Here is a 17,757-nt window from a genome sequence, read left to right on the forward strand (position 1 = left end):
GGAACGTTCCGTTAGAGTTAGTGCCTTACGAGGGCATTTGTTCGGTTGTTCTTCTCTCATATTCTGGCCTCGGTAGGTCACGAGGATCCCTGACCAGAGTGACTGCTTTCATCGACGGCCTCGAGTCAGAGAACGGCGGAGTCAACCTGAGACCAGCCATTTTCGAATGACGACGGCCAGGAAGCTTCCGCCTTCGCGGTGTTCCCAAATTCTTTCCTCTGTTTCAACGTTCGTTTTCAATCCTATTTGGACCCTGGCGTTCGTAGGTCTTGCTCAAATGGAAGGCCGGACACAAGTTCTTAATTTGCGCCTGCGGTGGGTTCTGCTTCTCTCGATTTTCCTGCGGTGGCAGCAAGAGATCTCTTTCGTACGCGCTGGAGATCCTCGATGGGAGAATACTGAATCGGCTCGTCTCGTTTTCGTCAGCAAGTAAGCAATAATTGTGCCCGAGGAAAAGCTCGTCTCATCAGTCCTTTGTAACTGCTGGAATGAGGGGGACTCACACCAAGGGACTCCGCGCAAGGAGGTTGTCCAACGGCCAAGGTGAAATGTGCAACATTAAGCATATATGCAGAGTGTCCCTTAAACACGTTTTGCCCAATTTCTGCGTGGGCGCTTGACAGGATAGTCTCACTAGGTAAAAGCTCTACCGCAACTGCAGCACGTAGTCCTGCGTTCGACTACCGGGGACTGTGAGGTCTTGAAAGTCTTTGAAACAATCAGAGAGGGGCGGGATTCAATCCTGTAAAAGGGCAATGCGGGTAAGAAACGCCCTTCCTGCAAACACTGACGGAAGCAGATGCATCGCACACGAGAAACAGTCACGAAAATGAATGAGACAGTTACGGCAACACACATGATGGAACAGTGATGGCGCGTGCCTTCAGAGAGGCGCACAGGATATGTACCTCCGCGAGCACAACATCGATTACAAATATATATCTTTATATTTTATAATTCGATCCGTTGACTACATGCTCCTCGTTCTGGCTCCCCGTAGACATTCGGTTCTCCAAGACAGACTCGATTTCTTGTATTTGTCAATGCATTCGCCATGTTCTGGACCTTTCCGTGCTTCTCTTGTTCCGTATTTGTCCATCGTTTTAATGTTACATCAGATACGTAGTATCCTCCAAGTAGCCAAGGTACCAAATATGGTATTGGAGAAAGGAGGTGTTCCTGCTCAATTACTTCTCTGTTCTTTGCAGCTGTCGGGAAGACTCTGTGAAACCATGTGGGACAGTAGAAGCCGAGCTGAAATTTCCGAAGGAGCTGGGGACGGTACTGACCGTTGGGACCCTGACTCAACGTTTTGAGCACCTTTTGAGTGTCGGACCCAACGTTACGAATAAACCCAAGCCCAAGGGAGTCGCCGTCACGACATGGCCAGTCCCGCCTTCACTTTTCAACCCTACTCGGTGGCTGAGCTTACGGAGGCTCTTGAAGTTGCCGTCTCCTTTCCCTGCAACTCAGACTCTAGACACGCTTCGCGGGAAAACCCTTCTCGTTCACCCGTTGGTGCACACGGTCAGTCGCTCCTCTTTCTTTTGTTGATTTTCTCCCGTTCCTATTCATATAAGGAACTAACTCGTTGCCGATTGGTGGCGCAACACATCACAGGGTTTCTATTTTCGGGTGTTTAACGTAATTTCCATTCTCCGTTTTCCATCATCGACGTGGTTCTTTTTCGCCTAGGCTGTGTAAAAGCGCGCCGTGCTGGGAAGCTATAGGATCAACCGATACCAGCTACAACTCATTGATATCCTGCCTTCCATGTCCACCAGCGGTGATGAGTGGTAGTTCCGTGCAGGCCCAGCTTTCCCTCTGTTGATCGGTTTTTTCCGTGTGCTCCGATTTTCCTAATCACATGCGTTGTCGGCGAAGGCTGACTGCCTCTACGGTGATTCTTTCCTGAGACCCTAAACGATGTGTGTATCCGTGTACGTGTATTTTCTCTGTTTCACGCATTTGATATATATATATATATATTGCGTAATGTATACTGCTAAAAATAAATGTTTCCATTCATCAGTGTCTGTAGATTAGACTCTGTTGTACCTCGGGTGGATGTCGTCTCTGTTTTATTTTCTTCAGCTTGACGATTACGTGACGCATTCTCAAATTGCAGTTGACACATCTTTTCTGAACTTGCTGCCGAAGACGGGTTATCCTCCGATTCCCACGTTGTGGATGTTTCCGTCGAGTTTCACTCCCACCACGCCGGCGCACTCCACTTCAGAGGGCGGGGAATCTCTGAAAACTGCACGTGACGCAGATGCTTCCTCTTCTGTCCCGTCTCTCACCGTTCTGACTCTTTTGGGAACGTCACCTTTCGTCACTTTACAGTCCATTCTGACGTCATACGCCTCTCAACTCAAAGTGACGACCCAGCAATTGCCGAACAACCCTCAGGGCCCCGGAGAAGGGGAAGGAGAGATTCGAATTCATACACCCACGGCGGACAAATTAGCGCGTCTGTTTCCCTCTCTCATGTATTTTCCTCTCAAATTTCTGAATTTGGAGAACCCGGCAGCCTTTCAGATTGATATAGTTCAACTGCACGCCTTTCCTACATCTCTTTCGTCGTATCTCTGTACAAGTGTGGAGAAGCATCTTTTTACAGAGGCAGGGCTGATTGATCTGGAAATCGCTGCCTCTCGTCAATTTCTTGTACAAGACGGAGAGGTTTTTCAGCCCCTTCAGGCCGCCTTCGCAGCTCGACGACCTTGGGATACAAATGAAGAGCAAGACCCCACCGTTGTTTTATTGCAGTGGTGGATCAGCGAGGATGGAAAGGAAATCTGGACTGAGTCTCCACTTTCGTGGTCATTCCCTGATGTGGTACGGACAGACGAGTCAATCATGCAAACGCATGCATACATCAGTTTGGCTTCTTATGTGTGTATCGCTGCAAGTATCTGTATATATCTGCCTCGTTATCCCTCCATTGGAGTGTGTGCCCTGCTGTACACACACCTCTAGTCTATATAAACCGCCTGCCTTTTTATGTGCCTGTCTGCCGTACCACTTGTCCTGCCGGTTATAGACCCTAGAAACTACCGGCATTTCTGGGCATCTGTGTATGTAAAAAAATCACCCCAGGAAAAGGTAGTTTGTATAAACCTAGGCATCCCATTTTATAAAGTGTAACAGGGCGTCTAGCTTCAGTTGTTATCTGATTGGTAATGCATGCCCGGTAGAGATCTAAGTATTCCGTACAGACTAACATCAGGAAGGAGACTACCAAAGTGAATGTCATGATATTCGTACAGCGTGTATACAAATGTTGGTTTTTCAAGTATACGCTGGACACCACTATACTTAATGCAATTTATATATACATATGTCCAGTGGACATGAGCAAAGGTTTTCTATTCTTCTCGCGCTTCTGCTTTGTGTTCAGGACAACAGTACGGTGCAAGAGATGGCAGGTAGGGCAAGTCTGACTGACTAGCAGACGCGTAGACTTCCGAGTGGGCATGAACTCCCTTTGGTAACCGAGAGAAACCGGCGTAGACGACCTTCAAAAGACCTCCGTTACAAGATTGACTCGTTCGTTTGTTTCCTTGCTTTTCACAGAATCACAAATTGGGTCGCAATGGGGAGATGATCTACAGCAAGTGGCGAATGTCGTAGGCTTTGCCACCGACTGGTCCGTCTCCCGGGCGCTGATCGGTCGCCTACAGTCGGCTTACAATATTGGTAGAGACACACACGACATGAGAAAGAAGAGAGTAATCGTGGAATGAAAAGCATGAGAGGCATGCAACAGAGAAGGGGAGCAAACCGCAAATGACGCCGGAGAAAGAAAAAAGAGAAAGAGGTAATCGAGACCTGACAGCAAGTGACCTCCAGGAGACAAGTCTTCGGACGCCGGGCGGAGACGCAATGACGGCAAAGAACGAAGACAACCAGGAGCGCTCTGTAGCATCTGCACAAAATTATACTCTCCAGGATTTTTGTTTTGTTTTCCTTTATTCCTCTCCGGGATGATTACCATCATTTGTGTCTATATATATGCATATATGTGTATACGCTTACGTCCTCCTACGGTTGCAGGTACACATCTTCTCCCATGCACATCTATGCATACATACATGCATAATCACGCAGCTCGTCTTCCACGGTTTGCGCGCAGTATGCTGCGCTGTGTTGCCAGGCCACGGCTCTGAGTCCACTGCGGCCTTTTTTTAACCCCCGAACACACGTGTCAATCTACAACACACTCCTTCGTCCAGGGTGTTTCTTACCGCGTGGAGTCTCCAGACATGGAAGAGTGGGCGAAGAGACTGGATGTTCATTATTCCCCTGTTTTCCCAACCTTGTTTTGTTCAGATATGGAAGAGGCATTCAGCATGGCCGATGTGGTAGCGAAGCATTCGGGGGCACAATTCAACTCCTTACAAAGTTTTTTCATGCGCCCCATAAATGTAGAGGCCTTTCGCACATGGAATCCCAGAGCCTTTGTGGCATCGCCGGCGGACGCAGTCGTGCAGAATATCATCACAGTTAAACCCAAACCAGACGGATATATCCGTGACGCAGTCGTCCCTCAGGTAGGAATATGACGAGAGCCCCCGTGCCTTGTCGCCTTGTCTCCCATTCTTGGGGCTTCCATTGAGTGCTGGTATTCCGATAATCACTCATTTGCACATATATAGTATGTGTACGCAGATGGGGTGTTTTCAATTGACTCTTGCGCTTCTTTGAGAGCATCCGAGAAGCGAGTGGTCTGGCCTGATGGTTGCTCAGTATGTGTGTCCATGATGCTAAAGAACCTTCTTGCAAGGCAGCTACCGAGTGGATGCCAGTTCTATTGTGTTAGAAGAGCGTCGTCAAGATGATAATTATTGTGGAAATAGATCCAAAACTCTTTCCAGGGACCCTGTTGTATCCATTCATATATATGTATATATATACACACATGAATATTGGTTTTTATGCGTATATTCGTAAACAGAGACGTGCAGTGACGGGTCCGGCGCGACTTTTGAAGGGAATCCACGTTTGAATCCATGAAATCCTATATACTAATTTCCCCATCTCTATTAATGTGCACACATTTTTCTCTATTTTCAAGCACCATGTGTTAGTACATCAAGACTACGCAGTACAGACGCATAGACGGAGAAGGCATGTATTCTATTCCCCTGCGGTTTTCTTCTTGTTCGTCTTTTCAGGTGAAGTCAACGACATTTGACTTGATGCGGTTTTTGTTTGGAGGCAGTGCGGGAAACAACGCGGGAATCAAACTGAACTCGACTGACAATCGCCTCATTCTCTCCATTCACTACCTCTCTCCTCAAGACTATCACCGCTTTCACTCACCCGCCGATTGGACTATCAGTGAATCTATTTACCTTCCGGGCTGCACGCCTTCGGTAAGTTCCCTAATCGTACGTGCATCGTCACTTCTCGCTTTGCACGTAGATTGTATGTACGTCGGCACAGATATGGCAAGGTATCTTTGTATGTGTCCCTACATATAGATGGGAAGTATCAAGCTATTGGCATTGAGATCTAAGTAAATGTAGAGGTTGACAAGTGTATGCGTCAACATATTTTCCACATTTTGCTTTGTTGCATTTTCATCGTGCCTCCCACTTTCTGCTTCTGTTTTTTGGTTTGCTTTTCTGCTTGTCCTTGCTTTTCTTCTTTGGTTGGGCAGGGGAAGCCGCTTTCAAGTGTTGAACTTCGGGAAACGTCACCTTCACTGTGATCTGTGCGAGCCTTTGTGCCTCCTTTTCCAGGTCAACCGTGCAACACTTTCAAGTAGAGACGGCGTTCTTCACCACTACGAGCGCACCAACCTGATTGGCCACTGGGATCCACTCGCGAGAGGCGAGAAGCTCTTTTTTTCAGTTGCACTCGTTGCGGCACGCTTTGTTGGGGGCCTGTCTCTTTTTTGGGAGGAGCAGCCATTGAAGCCGAGAGGACCAAAATGTCCATGCAGCAAGGCAGACGTGTATGGAAGTGAGAGCAAGGCACATGACCTTCCTGTGTGCATGGGACAAGAACTCGGGTCCTTCCGGCTCGGATCTACCGTTGTCCTGGTAGGCTTGCGGGGAGAAACGGAACATGATGAAAGTCGTGCGCGGCTTCCAATTGGTAGCAAACCGGACCTAGGACGCGTGTCATATCTGCCGTTGTTCTGGCAAGTTCTGGCAAGTGTGTTTCTTGGTGAAAAGAGAAACGAAATCCACCGAGTTGGTCGTGTTTGTATGCTACACGGCTTATGGACTTTCGCCCGCCGCCCGGTGTTTCTATTCTGTGACTGTGTCTCCATTTCTTCTCGGCCTCGGCTAGCAGGTGGAGGCAGAGGACGTCGTCTTTGCCGGCGTCGCGTCGTGCTTCTAAGCGTGGCCAAGTGCGCTTGCGATGGCTTCCGCTTCTTTTGTTCCATTATGGTGTTTTTGGTTTGAGATATGTCTAGTGTGACTGCTTCCTGTTTTGGGCTTCAGGCTTACGAGGCTCCCATGGATTTTGATCCGACTCTCCTAGGCGAATGTGCACGTGCGTCGGTCCTTCAACCCGCTGTGGTTTCTCGTTCCGGTTTGCGCCGTCCTCTTTTGCCTCGATGTGCGGCTTTCGCCACCAACTACGAGTCCCCGCTTCACTATCTGGACGCTATAAAAGAGAATCTTCAGTTTGGCGAGCAGTTGAGGCACAACTTCTTGCTGCCTCCGAAGTGGCGGAAAGCAGGGCGGGCGCGCGCCGAGAAGATTCGAGCGATTGAAAGAGGCTTGATCGGCCGATTCGCTCTTTCCAAATACCTATTCTTGTTCGGGGAACAGGTCAGCGGGAAAGAGAAGAGAAAAAGAGGCGACGGATAGACACTGAAGGAAAGAGCGGGAGGGACGACGAGAGAGAGGGAGAACAAAGGGAGGTGCAACAGACGATGCAAAAACGACAGGGAGAGGAAGGGACCACACAACTAGACGGACAACAAGACAAAAGAGATAGACGCGAGAGGGAAACCGGAGCGGAGAGTACAAGGTTTCTTTCTTCTGAGGAACAGCCACGCATACTGTGGCCTCTCTCACGGGTTCTTTCCGTACAGATCATAGCGGTAAAAGGCCTATACCAGAGTCGACTGTGACGTTCCTAATCCTGTCCGGTAGCCGACTAGAAACACTAGCCTTTGGGTTTGCTGTTCAGTGTAAGCAGAGCAATCGCTGTCACTGAGTTCTCAGGAACTGATTTCCCTTCTGACCTTCCCTTGTCGGTTGGTCCTCCAGGGCGAGGAAGAGTTGTTGTGTCATGTTGGTATCTCTGTTTTTCCTGTTTCCCGGATCCTTCATCATATCAGAAAAGTGACGAGTTTGTCTTCTGTGGTGCTCTGTTGTGTTTTTCGAAACGAGGGAATCTCCGCGCATTGACGCTGGAGTCATTTGTGCATGTGTGCTTCGTCTCCTTGTGTACTACGTCGTCTTCAGATCCTGGGTCCGAAGGCACATTTGCTCCTTGCGCAGCCGTTTACGCTGAGCCAGGCAGGCGGGGAAGACAAACTAGGTCGTTTTCTGCCGAAGTGCTACCGAGGTGAGGGCGGTTTAGCAGTCTGAAACTCCCGTGGCTTCCATATTTCAGTTTCAGTAGTGCAGGTGTCCCTGCGTTTCTCTCTGCTTGCTTCGAGTTATCCCTCTTGTCCAGTCCCCGTCTGTTGAGCTTCTATCTTCTGTCGTCATGTCGTGTGCTCAGCAATCTTGCGACCTTTTTTTGTTTCACTTCTCATCGTGGTCTCATGTTGTCCTTCACGTCGCGTCTCCTCTGTGTCCTTTGTCGTGTTGGCCCTTCGTTTTGCACGCACTCCTCCCTGTAGGTTCCCCAGCCTCACAGGAATCGCCGTATGTGGCCCACGTGGCGCTGGTGCGTCGCCGGTGCGTCTTCCCTCAACTTGAGTCGCTTCATTTCTCTAAATCGGTGTCTGTTTTGTTTTTCAGCTTTTTTGTACCCACTGAGTCATTGGGGGTGTTTCCTCAATGTGTTTCACGTGCTCTGCTCTCTCGCGCAGATAGCAACTCCATCAACGTCGAACTAACTGGACGACTGAGCACCGTGTCCCTCATTCTCCCTGTGAACGGAAATGAGAAGTTGCTCTTCAAACACCCGTTCTACGGCTGCGTGGGCGATGCAGCCTTGGGCAAAGTGTCTCGCGGTATCGACGCAATTTGGAGGCTGCACGGTGAGGAAACCCGTACCGTTCTGAGCCGCTTCGTGAATGTTCGACGTGCATGTAGTGCGGGAATAATCCCTCCGTTGTTTTGATGGCGAGACGTACAGTGAGAGAGAAAATGAATGCATGTTTATTGTTTTCCAGGGGTAGCACGTTTGCAACAAGAGTCCAGGGGCACGCGGAGAGCTTACGCAACACTTGACATGCGACGCAGTACCGAAGTCGAGGGAGGTCTTAAGCGAGTGTATGCACTGTGTTTTAGGTTTTCCAAACAGGGAAGGTATTTCTGACACCTGAGTTGTTTTTGCATCTGCAATTCTGTTCGCGAAGCAAAGTGGTCTTGAGCCTTTTCCGGCTCTTGTCGCGTTTTCTTAGGAAGCCACCTCCAGGTCGAGTTAACGCTGACGGTCGGGACTGTCATTGGCTCGGAGCCGAGAAAGATTTCTGTGGCAGAGAACAAATTGGTCATGGAAGCGGACTGCAACAAAAATTGGTTAAATCATGCGCCGGGAACCACGGTAACTGCTTGCATGCTGCAGTCCATGAAACGCGAGGTGGATTCAAACCCGAAACTTACGTCGCTGAAGAACCGGGACCTGTGGCAGGCATATAAGGGCGTGCAGTCCGTTTCGTAGAGGAAAGCGTATCTTGAGCGACAACGGAATTCCGTCTCGTGTTTGAGAAAACGTACACGGGGAATGAAGGGGAGTGCGTGAGAATGTTGTTTTGGCAGCGAACCTGATTCGTGTAGGAAACAGGAAGGCGCCATAGAAAAGCGAAAAACGGTAAAAAAGTAGCAAACTGTCAAACGTGTACAAAGCGAGGAGACGCAAAACTGCGGTGTAGGAAAAGGCGCGAAAAAGCAGGTTTTTCGTGGCTTGATTCAGGCAATCCAGATGACAAGGCAGTCTCTGACTTACAGAGGCCGACATACTCGTGAAAGGACGGAAGAATGTCAGCTCTCTTTTGTACAGCTGTATAGAGGTGATTCACCGGCCAGATATGCAGATTCTCATCGGATGTACAACCACTATCTCATGTGTCAACGCGAGAGTGGTGCTCTCCAGTTTCACGCAAGAAGGTGTCGTTCACGACGTAAAGGTGAATACACGATGTAGTCCAAAGTTCGCTCCAGCGAGAATACATATCACCCGATGTGGCACGCAAGGCATGACGTGTATATGTTTTATTCAGTGCTGTTTTTGCCTGCTGTTGAGTCAAGGAACGTAATCGAATTTGGCGTGACAGCCAACCGCCTGTCCAGGTGCACGTAGGCGCCTCCTGTGCATATGCATGCGTACCTTCATGAAAAATTCGGTTCGATGGCCCACATTTCATGAGGCGTAAATGTGTTCGTCACATCGGTTCGGTCCATTCGCGTCACAGGGAGCGGGGTAGAACACTGGGTGTTGCCTTCACCCCTCTCTGACTGTCAGAGTTGTCTTTGTTGCTTGTGAACGGAAAGCACAGCGAAATGGAAAGGTGGCGGTGCTCTGTGGATGCTGCGCAAATCTGCATGCCACGCAGGCATGTGTCGGCATGAGAATACGTGAACACATGTGTATGCCCTCTTGACTTACGCAGGTATGTGCACGCAGTGTCTGTCTGTTGAAGAGAGCGAGCAATTCCGGTGTGTGCAGTGTGACACCGGCGTGCGATCTTTGGACCGGTTGCATTTTTTGAGGGCCAACACCAGGAAGTTGGGACAGCACCTGTTTCCATACCGGTATACCGGTGTGTGCCGTGAAGGCGATGTGTATATGAAGAGACCCATATACAGAGACAGTTACGTGCGCAGGGGCATATACAGATTTTATATGTGTGCAACAATGCAGCAGAGAGCCTTGTCTGCAAGTCAAGCGCGTGGCTGCGTTTCTGTTATTTCGAGCTTGAATTTCATCGGTCATGCAACTCTTCTCATTTTCTAGAGTGGCCGACGCCACACAAAACGTTCTCCGTGGTTCGCCGCATGTTGACTTGGGTTGGTGACTAGCCTTCCACAAATAAGAAACGCGAGAAAGAGCGAAATCCGAAACCGCAGAAGTTTCTCTCAGTGCATGCATGTACATACACGCGCACGCACGCGTGCAGGCAGTCCATTCAAGTCTGGGTGCCGTGTGTTTTGACGGGCCATTGACAAAAGAAGAGAGCAAGAGGTGTTCATCGCTTCATGGCCCCGTTCAGAGACGCACAGGCGACACTCCGGATGAAACCGAACGTCCGACTGCCCTACGTTTTAGCGAAACGCGAGAAACAGAAAAAGGAAAAAGCACACCGACGACCAGATACGGCATCTCTCCTGTCCGTCCGAAGAACTCTCAGGAGCGCACTGCCACCGCCCCCCCCCCCGCCCTCAATTCGCAACTGCATATCGAAAAGCGTTGGTTTCAAGTTTTGGTAGCAGTAGAACAACTCTCCAGCACAGATATCCTGGCATATGCAGCTCCACGAGCACACAGCTACGCACTTGCAAACACACAGGCAGGCACATATCTGTATGCACGACACTGTGTATGGTCACAGGTGTGCCCGTCCCCAGATATACAGGCATGTACGTATCTGTGGATGGCAGTCGGTCCTTGACGCGCAGTCTAGGACTCAGTCTGTCGGCACATAGGGCCCTGAAAGCATCTCATCTGGAGGCGGCGCGAAACTGAGTTTGTTCGGTCTGCGCGTCGGCGCGACGACTGCAGGGTGAGGAGGAGATCGAGACCTGGAAACAAAAGGAAACTCCATTCTTGCGCGCGTTTCATCTGGCCTATCTAGGCGTCTAACCTAACGTCTCGTTGACCTCTCACATCTGCATTACAATCTGTTGCATCTCTGGAAACATGTGCATCCCCGACGCTGGGATGGGCGCCAGGAGCTTCTTGTCTCGCCTACGTCGTCAGACACACAGAGTGCACATTCTATACAACCGCACACCTCTGAATACCTATCTAAAGAAGATGCCGATTTCATGATCTGCGGCGCGTCGTCACCAAGCACGTAGGAGCATAAACGGTGCACGTAGACACGCGTGTAAATGAGAAATGCGCGACTCTGAGGCTGACCGAGAACGCGATCTCCGGCCCTTTTTGTCTCGCCGTCTTCGCCTCCTTTCTTCTGCCTCGCGGCGTCGTCTCGCCATCTCCTGCTCGTCGGGAAGGCCTGTTTGCCAGAAGCTGTTTGCAATCATCTGCTGTACGTCTCCGACGCTGGATGCCAAATTTCTGGACGGCGGCCCGCGAACAAGTTCCGTTAGCACAACAACGACAGGCGACAAATGCAAAGTGCAGAGAAACGGAGGTGCGCATTTGCAGAGAGCATGCAGGACACAAGAGTTGAACGTCAGTCACATACAACGCACGCGTGCATGCATCGCTGTCTGTGTAGTGAAGGATTGCATGCGGAGGCTTCGGCACACACTGCGCATTCGCGCACACGGCAAGGTAAGCCAGGCTGCAGCCACCGGCACAACGTGATCGGGAAAGTTGCATAATCGCCTTTAACGAGTGAGGTAAACCAAAGAGCGATTTTACAAGAGAGAGGACAGCAAGCATTTCGAAGCGCACACGACAGGCATGTGCTCCCTACTTACCGCCGACACACTACGTTTCTCAATAGCCCGAACATGGAGAAGAAACCTTTACACCAAAACATGTACCTCTCATACATATTTATTTATATAGAGAGCGAGAGAGAGAGGAGATGCGCTTTGCACAGTTCGATTGCTGTTCACGTAAGACCTGTGGATATACGAATATACATCTACGCGCCTGTAGGTGCACACCTACAGCGGTTTTCAACTCATACATACACGCCGCAAGTTGAGAAGTTACATGAAATCTAATCCTTGGGGCACACCGTCTCATTGACGCCTGATTGCGGTTATAAAGTCACCACACGCACCTGTTTTTCAGTACCAAACTCAGAAGCCTCTGAAGACGAATGCATGTAACTACCGATGCATGCACATCGATATATGCACACACATGCATATATATATATATATATATATATATATATATATATATATGCACATGTAGTGGCCATGTGCATGGGCGTGAGTATGGAGAGCTATCCACGTTTGTTACGTTAGTGCGGTGTGTTTAACACTAGTTTACATGCGCTCATTTTGAGATGCAGTTTAATTGGAAAATGGAAGACGGAATCGTTATCAAGCACCAGGCAGTCCTGCACACTGAGACCCATCGAAAAGCGCCTCAAAGTGGCGTAGATAGTGTCACTGTCTTGCCCTACGGTACGTTTCCCAGCATCGCCATCTACGTGAATACCTGTACATGTCTCTGCGCGTGAATGGACATTGTATTCACCTAGTGATACACATGAACGTCTCAGAATCTGTCTGCATGTGCGTCTCAGCAGTCTACTTAGAAAGTGATAGTTCCACGTTTCGGCAGGCGCATAGGGAGTTTCTCGTCCTCAGTCGCACACGGATCCTCTGTGTGGTTGAGGACTGACAACAAAAGCGCGAAACTGCACTTTCCTCTGGCCGTCTCCCACTGAGGGAAGCCGACGGGCGGGAAGGACCGCCGACAACGAGAAGTGGAGCATGCGTGAGCTCGACGGGAGAGAAACGCGAGACGGAGGCTTCCAACTTTCACTGCGGCCCGCGTCTCGCCTCTCCCGGCTCCTCTCGCTTCCCCTGCCAGAGACGAAGCGATTACCGGCCCTGGCGCAGTCTCAGAAACAAACAGACGGTGTGAACACGAGCGAAAAAAGCTCCAGAAAACGATTCACGTGGAGCTCGTACCCTGGTGACCCGCGCGGGTCAGAAAGTGGCGTCTGCATGCAGAAAACGAGGAAAACAGACACCGGAGAAATGGGGCCACACGGGCGCGGCAGCCAGGCGACCGCGCCTTGCCCTCAAAACGTGAAGGGAGTCGTAGCACTCCTGCTCACATATCTGAAGAGACAGATCAATGTGGAGGCCGAGATACATATATAGGTGTACAGAGAGAGATATATAGGCATATATATGTATTTAGGAATAGCCTATGCACACTCTACACGTGAAGCCCCAAACGACCAGTGGGTACGCGGCTATCTCATTGTATCGAGGGAGCGAGGCACACATATGCCGCAGTTTCGACGTGTGCAGAGATCTCTGAACGCATGAATACACTGCTACCGTGTGGCGACGGTCCTCCAGCTTAGCATGTTTGTCACCATTGCGCGATTCCACAGTGCCCGACACCACTCGACAGATCTCACGTTTCGCTAGGAATGAAATTTCCACTACCTGCATGCAGATTTCGGTTGGTGCGGCGCTGCCGGTGCCTGCCATCCCTGCGCAAGGAGACACGACAGAGAGAGAGTGGACCGCCCATGAGGAGAAAACGCGAGAAGGTCGGGAAAAAAAGCATCGCCAGGCTAGAAATCCCTGCATGCATGCGCCCGTATTCCTAACACGCCTTTATACACACTGGCATTCACATGGCAGAATCTACAGTGTACATGTGGCTGAAGTCTCCAGTCGTACAGAAAGACAGTTATCAAAAGACACCCACACGTAGAAGCATATTCGCAAACCTCCCTGAAACACGCATGCGTCGCCCCGCAGTCAGGGAGCAAACAACTCAACTATACAAATCTACACATATGTACAGTTACCTTTGTATACTCTTACACGTATACACTTATATCCACTCTTAACTATATACTCCAAATAGATGTATGTATGGGCTTGCGTGCCTATGTAAAGATCTACGGTGTCGCACTTGGTTGAAGAGCAGTTTGCGGCGCGTCCTTTGGCAACTCCCCCTTTTGCGCCTGCTTTTGGTGGAGAAAGCTGTCGGGGTCTGTGTGTTGCCTCAGCGCCTCTTCCACGCACGCAAGCCTCCACTTAATCAAAGCAACAGCCTTGTCCAGAGAGTCTTCCGTGCATGCGAAGATCGCGAAGTTCAGAGGCTCGTCCGACAGGGAGCTCCCGTTTGCGCCGGCCTGTGCAGAGCTGCCTGAAGACCGAGGCAGAAGAGAAGTGGAATTCGAAAGACCAGTCGCGTCGAACTAACGAAGAAAACACGCAGAGGGCAACCGCGGAGCGAAAGAATGATCCTGAGAGAGAAAAGGAACCAAAGGAAGACAAAGAGAGACGGAAAACGAGAGAGAAGCGAGAGAGACGAGGGAAAGAGAGAAAACGGATAGCGGAAGGGAGGGGAAAAAGAGAAAGACGGAGAAAGAACAGATGGCAAGAAATAAGGGAGGAACGGAGCTCGGCAGGGGTGGGAGAGCGAGCAAACGCCCACGAATGCAGGAGACGAGTGGCTAGAGAGAGGCCCCAGTCGTTTCTTCCCCGAACGTCTTCAGCCGGCGGCTTCTTATATTTGCAGCTTTTCCTTCGTCCTGTCGCCCACCCTGAGAGAGGCGACCTTGGACGTCGACGTAAGCGTGGCTGATGTCGAACACGTGGCGGAGAAACTCAGCCTGCACACAGCGAAGAGAGGGGAAGTGCACGAGCACAGCTCACAGGAAGACGGAGAGGCGGTAGAGAGAGACACAGCGAGAGAGAACTGGAGAGAAGAAATTTTTATATGTCACTCTGTGCCGTTTTAAAGTGAAAGTACCATGTCTGACTGAAAAACGCGAGATCCAACAAGGAAAAGAGCAGCGTGAGAGAAAAACTCACGTCGGGCCCCTGCATGGCTGCTACAGCGTCGAAATTGGAAGGCACGACGACGTGGGGCGGAAACATCAGCTGCTGCTTCGAGCACAGAAGATCCCCTGAGAAATGCAACACACAAGTCGCAACTCGCACGCGCCTGGACTGAGGCAGATTTCGAGTCGACGGCCGTCTCCAAAGCATCCGCAGAGTCCCCTGGTGTACACCACATGCATCTACATGGAAAGACCGAGAACGATCTGTATCTCGGCACACAGGCACGGGGGAGACAGGAAAGTGCATGTCTCCACTGGGTAACCGACGGCACGCACCTCCAGGCAAAGAACTTGATATTCTGTTCGCCACAAGCATTACTAGATTTACATAAACGACAAAGACATCTTAGCTATGCTCTGCTAACACAATAGAACTTGGATCCGGTAAACAAAGACATTCAAGATCTAAACCAGTCACGCTGAGGACCAGCGACACAGGACTTCGACACCCGCAAAAACCGTCTCAGTGTGCGTCTGAACCTGCCGCACGTCACTGCGCCACATTCAGAACGGCCCGCACCTGTAGAGAAACGTCTGCGGCCTCTCCTGTGTCTAGGCACGAAATGCAAACCGTGCGAGAAAACCGTCCACCGCATTTGAGACAAAGGTTCAGCGCAGTACACCCAGCTGGGACACGTCGCGCACGGACCTTTACCACGCAAAACCGCGCACGCATGTACGAAGGCACTGCATGCATGAAGGCACTGCATGCATGAAGGCAGTGCATGTGTGAAGTCGTACTTGCGCAAATGGCTCCTCGGAGCACTGTGGCCTTTTTGTCGGCGGTGATTCGCAAGTGCAAACCCTTCTTTCCCTCGCCACCAGGCTTCCCTCTGGCGAGGACCGCCGCACCCGTTCTCTCGCGGATCTTCTGTTGCGTCTCCTTCTTCAGCAGACGCGGCCAGGCCTCGGGGCGCACAGTCGTCGCGGCAGAGGCTACTGCGTCTGCGCAACTCTCCGAAGCGGAGGAAGCAGGTGGACTCGTGGCGATCGCGAGATCCATCGAGAAGAGGCCGTTCGGAAGTTGCTGCTGTGAGGGCGCACAAAACGAACAGGGGAAAAGCGAGTTTGAAACGCGATTCGCCGCTGACTCTGTTTATACACCTCCGCGCACTTTTCAGCCCGGTACACTCTGCACCACCACAGTGTGTGGAGCTTACGTGCGGCGTCTCCCTTTGCGGCCACGAACCCTAAATGAATCTTCGTGAGGGCGTGTACACAGTGATGCCTATGCATACGCATCTTTAGGTGCGGATATACATACATGTAGGTCTGTATCTGTACACGCATATTAACGAAAGAGACACACTTGCATCCATGGACTTGCACATTTACGTGTGTGTGTGCACTGTTACACAGACTAGGGAACAAGAGACACAGACCGATGGATTCTTTCTCCTGTACTGACAGCATGAAGTCCGCGGCGCGATCGCCACGGATTTCTGGGTTTCTCACCACCTCCGGGAACGAAGTGTCGTTTTCGTCGAGAACTTGTTTTTCCACTTTCGGCTTCGGGAGCATGAGACTGGCAACCCGCATCGCCTCGTGGGCGGCTTTGCGGGCTGCAGCTGCATGCATTTCTTTTGCGGCATGCTGGACACACAAGATCACACCACAGTTTCTCAAACTCAAGAACAGGACAGCCTGCAAAGGATTCAGGAAGTTCCTTATCGCGCGTTTCCCAATGTGCTGTTTGCTTGCAGTGTGTCCCGAGGCCACCCAGACATCGCCCCACACACACACACACACACAGCAAGAAAAGAGAGAACCGAGAGACTCGATCACACAACGGATATACAAGCGTCTGCCAGTGGACGACATGTGGGAACGTGATGTACAACAGCGAATCGATACACGAACTGGCAACACGCCCTTGCGTGGCTCCAGTCCCTTGTTGTCTCTCCACCTTTTGAGCGTTCGGTCTTGCTTGTCCACTCTCGCGCTCTCTTCTCTCTGTGTGTAAAGCTTCAGCAAGTCCCCTTTTCCCTCTTCTCGGCCCATTCGCTCGCCTGTCCCTCCTGAGTTTCTCCATCCTTCCGTTTCGCCCCTCTCTGGTTTTTCTGTCTTCCTCTTCGCTCCCTCCCCCCTTCCTCCCCTTCCCCTGTCGCGGCGTCCTCTTCTTCCCGAACTCCGCAGGGTCTTCTGAGTTCGGTGTCCCTTGTTCTTCCCTCGCTCACGGCAGAGACGTAGGAGGCTGGGTAGAAGCTTGGAGCGGGAGGCGGAGCAGGCGAAGGAACGAAACTCGGACGCGGCGTGAACGGGTACCTTTGATTCGGCGCGACATGCGCGCTGCGACTCACTGCTTCGTCACTTGCATGTGAAAACGCAGGTTGAGGAAAAGGCGAGAAAGACGCGCTGTGCATGCTACCCTGGCTTCCTGGCGGCGCGGGTGTTCGCAGCCCGTGGTTCGTTCGCGAGTGGAAAGAAGACGATCCTGGGGCTGAGGAGGCAGAGATCAGCGACGAGGGGAGAGGAGAAGGCAGCGCCTTGGACTGAGACGCAGCAGCCTGCAACGCTTCCAACCGTCTCTGCGCCGCGCGCTTCAGTTCAGAAATATCCAGAGACGAACCTGAGGGCGGGGGAGAAGACGACTCGGCAGAAGGAGAGACACCCCCCGTGGCCCCAACCGGAGGCGAGGACATCTTTGTGGAAAGGAACAAAGAGGCGGGAAGAAGCGTTCCCTCTTCTTTAGGTTGTCGCGCCTCCTCTCTGTTATCTTTCCACTTTGCGCGGTGTTCCTCCCTTCACGTTTTTCCTCTCTGGTTCTCTGTTTCGTCGCCTGCGTTTTCCCTGCCTTTTCCCCGCCGTCCGCTTCGCGCGCTCCTGGGTCCTTTCGCCAGGCCGTTCTCCTCTTCCCTTCTCCTCTCCGATCGGTCCCGAAGCGAGCTCAGAGGCGTCCTCCGCCGTCTCGAAGGCACGGCACC

At 51.2% G+C, this 17,757-nt stretch overlaps 2 protein-coding genes across 2 annotated transcripts; one reads left to right on the forward strand and one right to left on the reverse strand.

The window, feature by feature from the left end:
- Positions 1-277: 277 nt before the first annotated feature.
- NCLIV_036570 (YALI0D21604p, related) lies at positions 278-8,808 on the forward strand (the record flags this gene model as incomplete). The annotated part of the gene is made up of 11 exons (XM_003883858.1): positions 278-429; positions 1,209-1,527; positions 2,095-2,841; positions 3,404-3,431; positions 4,336-4,556; positions 5,181-5,381; positions 5,751-6,053; positions 6,462-6,794; positions 7,437-7,539; positions 8,012-8,182; positions 8,549-8,808. The coding sequence occupies 11 exons, from the start codon at positions 278-280 to the stop codon at positions 8,806-8,808; spliced, it is 2,838 nt and encodes a 945-aa protein (XP_003883907.1).
- A 5,074-nt stretch (positions 8,809-13,882) lies between these two features.
- On the reverse strand, positions 13,883-17,475 carry NCLIV_036580 (conserved hypothetical protein; the record flags this gene model as incomplete). Its single annotated transcript, XM_003883859.1, has 5 exons — positions 13,883-14,185; positions 14,805-14,899; positions 15,575-15,863; positions 16,289-16,426; positions 17,134-17,475. 5 exons carry the CDS (start codon positions 17,473-17,475, stop codon positions 13,883-13,885), a joined length of 1,167 nt encoding a protein of 388 aa, XP_003883908.1.
- Positions 17,476-17,757: the final 282 nt, after the last annotated feature.

Source organism: Neospora caninum, chromosome VIII (assembly GCF_000208865.1).
Source record: "Neospora caninum Liverpool complete genome, chromosome VIII".
In the NCBI taxonomy this organism is placed as follows: Eukaryota; Apicomplexa; class Conoidasida; order Eucoccidiorida; family Sarcocystidae; genus Neospora; species Neospora caninum.